We start from the raw sequence: 2,692 nt of genomic DNA on the forward strand, positions 1-2,692 counted from the left end.
ATGTAGAATTTCTCATTAACGAAAATCCCATATTAAAGACTTTAGGCACTGAGTGGAACGCGCGTCGCGACGAATTACTTTATACAGTCAAACCAATTAAAACCGTTCAAAATATCTCAAAACGACGCATTTTATCCAAGATAGCGAAAATATTTGATTCACTCGGTTTGCTTGTCCAGTTATTCTCGCATGCAAGGTATTAATGCAAGATTGTTGGAAGGCGAAAATCTCTTGGGACGAATCAGTGCCCAGCGCGTTACATTCGTCATGGTTGACATTCGTAGAACAATTCAAACTTATCGATCATCTTACTATCAATCAGCGATTAATCATTGACAATTGTACGGAAATTAAAATTCACGGTTTTTGTGACGCGAGCAAAATCGGATACGGAGCTGGCCTATACATACGGTCGCGAGATAATCAAGACCACGTGTTAGTGCGACTTTGTTGCGCCAAGGCACGCGTCGCTCCTCTCAAAGACATGACGATGCCAAGACTCGAGCTATGCGGCGCGCTCACACTCGCGCGTTTATATCGCGAAGCCTCCGCCGCCTTTACGTTCAAACCTGATAAGGTCATCTTCTGGTCGGATTCCATGATAGTGTTGCATTGGTTGAGAAAATTCCCGGAAACACTTAAAGTGTTCGAATCCAATCGCGTCAAAGAAATTCAAGAGATCGGTTGGCAAGAGAATCCGAATGGCGACACGTTAGGTCAGAACATAATCCAGCCGACGCTTTATCGCGGGGTCAGCTCCCGCAAGAATTCCTAAAAAACGAATCCTGGTTCAACGGTCCATCTTGGCTGAAACGGCCCGAAAGAGCCTGGCCAATATCCCTCGAAATCCCGATCAAGGAACCGCCCGGTCTAAAGAAAACCGCGTGCTTCATCTCGCAAACCATTTCAGACGACGTATTCTTGAGATTCTCGTTCTACACGCGGATGATTCGGACCATTGCGTATTGTTTACGAATGTTGCCATCGAATAGGAGTAAAGGCGCGCTCTCCGTACAGGAGATAAACGAAGCCGAAATTCGAATCCTACTGACGGTACAAGGTGTGCGATTCGCAAACGAAATTAGTCGTATTTCGAGTTCAAGAGAGGTAAAGGGGACGCGGTTAGCTTCATTAAATCCGATAATCGATGAATTAGGTTTGCTCCGCGTTGGGGTCGACTACAGAACGCGAACATTCCTCTTTCACAAAAACATCCGATACTACTACCTTCACATCACCATGTTACGGATTTAATCATTCGCGAGATTCACGAAAGAAATCTTCACTCAGGTATCCAATTCACTCTTTACAACGTTCGACATCGTTTTTGGCTCCTTGACGGCAAAAATGAAGTACGTAAGATCGTTAGACATTGCACGCGTTGCATAAGATTTCGAGCATCGCCAGTGAATTACAAGATGGCCAATTTACCAAAGTCTAGAGTCGATGATCACGATAATCCATTTCATCATACGGGCGTTGATTTTTTCGGACCCATGTTCGTGAAGGAAAGAAAACAACGGAATCGAGGTCGCGTGAAGGTGTATGGCTGCGTGTTTGTTTGCATGTCAATAAAGGCCGTACACATCGAAATCGTTAGTGATCTCTCGACAGAAGCGTTCCTCGCCGCCCTAAAACGGTTTATAGGACGACGAGCAATTCCAGTCCACATATATTCAGACAACGAGACGAATTTCATAGGCGCGAACAATCAATTACGCGAACTATATGCATTAATTCAATCTGACGATTTTCAAACTCAAGTTGACGAATTTGCTACTTCAAAAAGAATTTCTTGGCATTTCAACCCCCCTCTCTCTCCGCACTTCGGAGGCATATGGGAGGCAGCGATTAAGTCGTTTAAACATCACTTAAAGCGATATCGATTCGTAGGCGATCTTTTGTTTACATACGAAGAACTGAATACCTTGGCAATAGAGATTGAAGCAATCTTAAATTCACGACCATTATGTCGCATATCCACGAATCCCAACGATCCAGTGGCATTGACATCGGCTCACCTTTTGGTGGGACGACTCCTCACAATGCTGCCGGAAGATAATTATACGTCTGTTGTAGAGAATCGTTTAACTTCGTGGCAATTGATAAATAAGACACGTCAAAATTTTTGGCGACGATGGCATGTCGAATACTTGAACGAGATGCAAAAGTGGATTAATTCCGACGCCGAATTGCAGCCAGGTATGACCGTCATCATAATCGACAAAAATCAATCATGCGGTGCCACTAGGACGAATAGTGAAGGTCCACTTTGGAGACGACAGCGTGACCCAAGTCGTCACAGTCAAAACAGCTCAAGGAACATTTCAACGCAATGCGAAATTGATTTGTCATTTACAAAGCGATCTTTGATTATAAATGCGTATGACACCTTGCTCGCCGAACGTTAAAAGGAGTTATTGGTCGTAACACTCCCAAGGGGGGAAGATGTTCCGCGAATTATCAACGTATCGTCGGAACAGAAACATTATCTGTCATCTTAAATTTGGCGGCGGAATACCGAGCGCCCGAGATCTTCCTATTGGCGCAGCCGGCACGTACCAGCGTCTCGCGGACGGTCGTAGACCGGCCGCGAGCTGCGACCAATCCCGAGAGTTTTCGGAAAATCGCGACGATTGATTGGCGGACCGAGAGCATCGCCGAATAGTATAAATAGAAGATCGCTAACTCA

The 2,692-nt window shown here is 45.1% G+C and overlaps 1 protein-coding gene across 1 annotated transcript; it reads left to right on the top strand.

Annotated features, from left to right (window-relative positions):
- Positions 1 to 1,418: 1,418 nt before the first annotated feature.
- LOC105840988 lies at positions 1,419 to 2,411 on the top strand. The gene has a single exon (XM_012688080.1). The coding sequence runs from the start codon at positions 1,419 to 1,421 to the stop codon at positions 2,409 to 2,411; it is 993 nt and encodes a 330-aa protein (XP_012543534.1).
- Positions 2,412 to 2,692: the final 281 nt, after the last annotated feature.

This window comes from Monomorium pharaonis, chromosome 1, assembly GCF_013373865.1.
Source record: "Monomorium pharaonis isolate MP-MQ-018 chromosome 1, ASM1337386v2, whole genome shotgun sequence".
Classification (NCBI taxonomy): Eukaryota; Metazoa; Arthropoda; class Insecta; order Hymenoptera; family Formicidae; genus Monomorium; species Monomorium pharaonis.

Bases quoted from the DNA above. Each gene is read 5' to 3' on its own strand.
- LOC105840988 (XM_012688080.1), top strand. From the start codon at position 1,419: ATGGCCAATTTACCAAAGTCTAGAGTCGATGATCACGATAATCCATTT.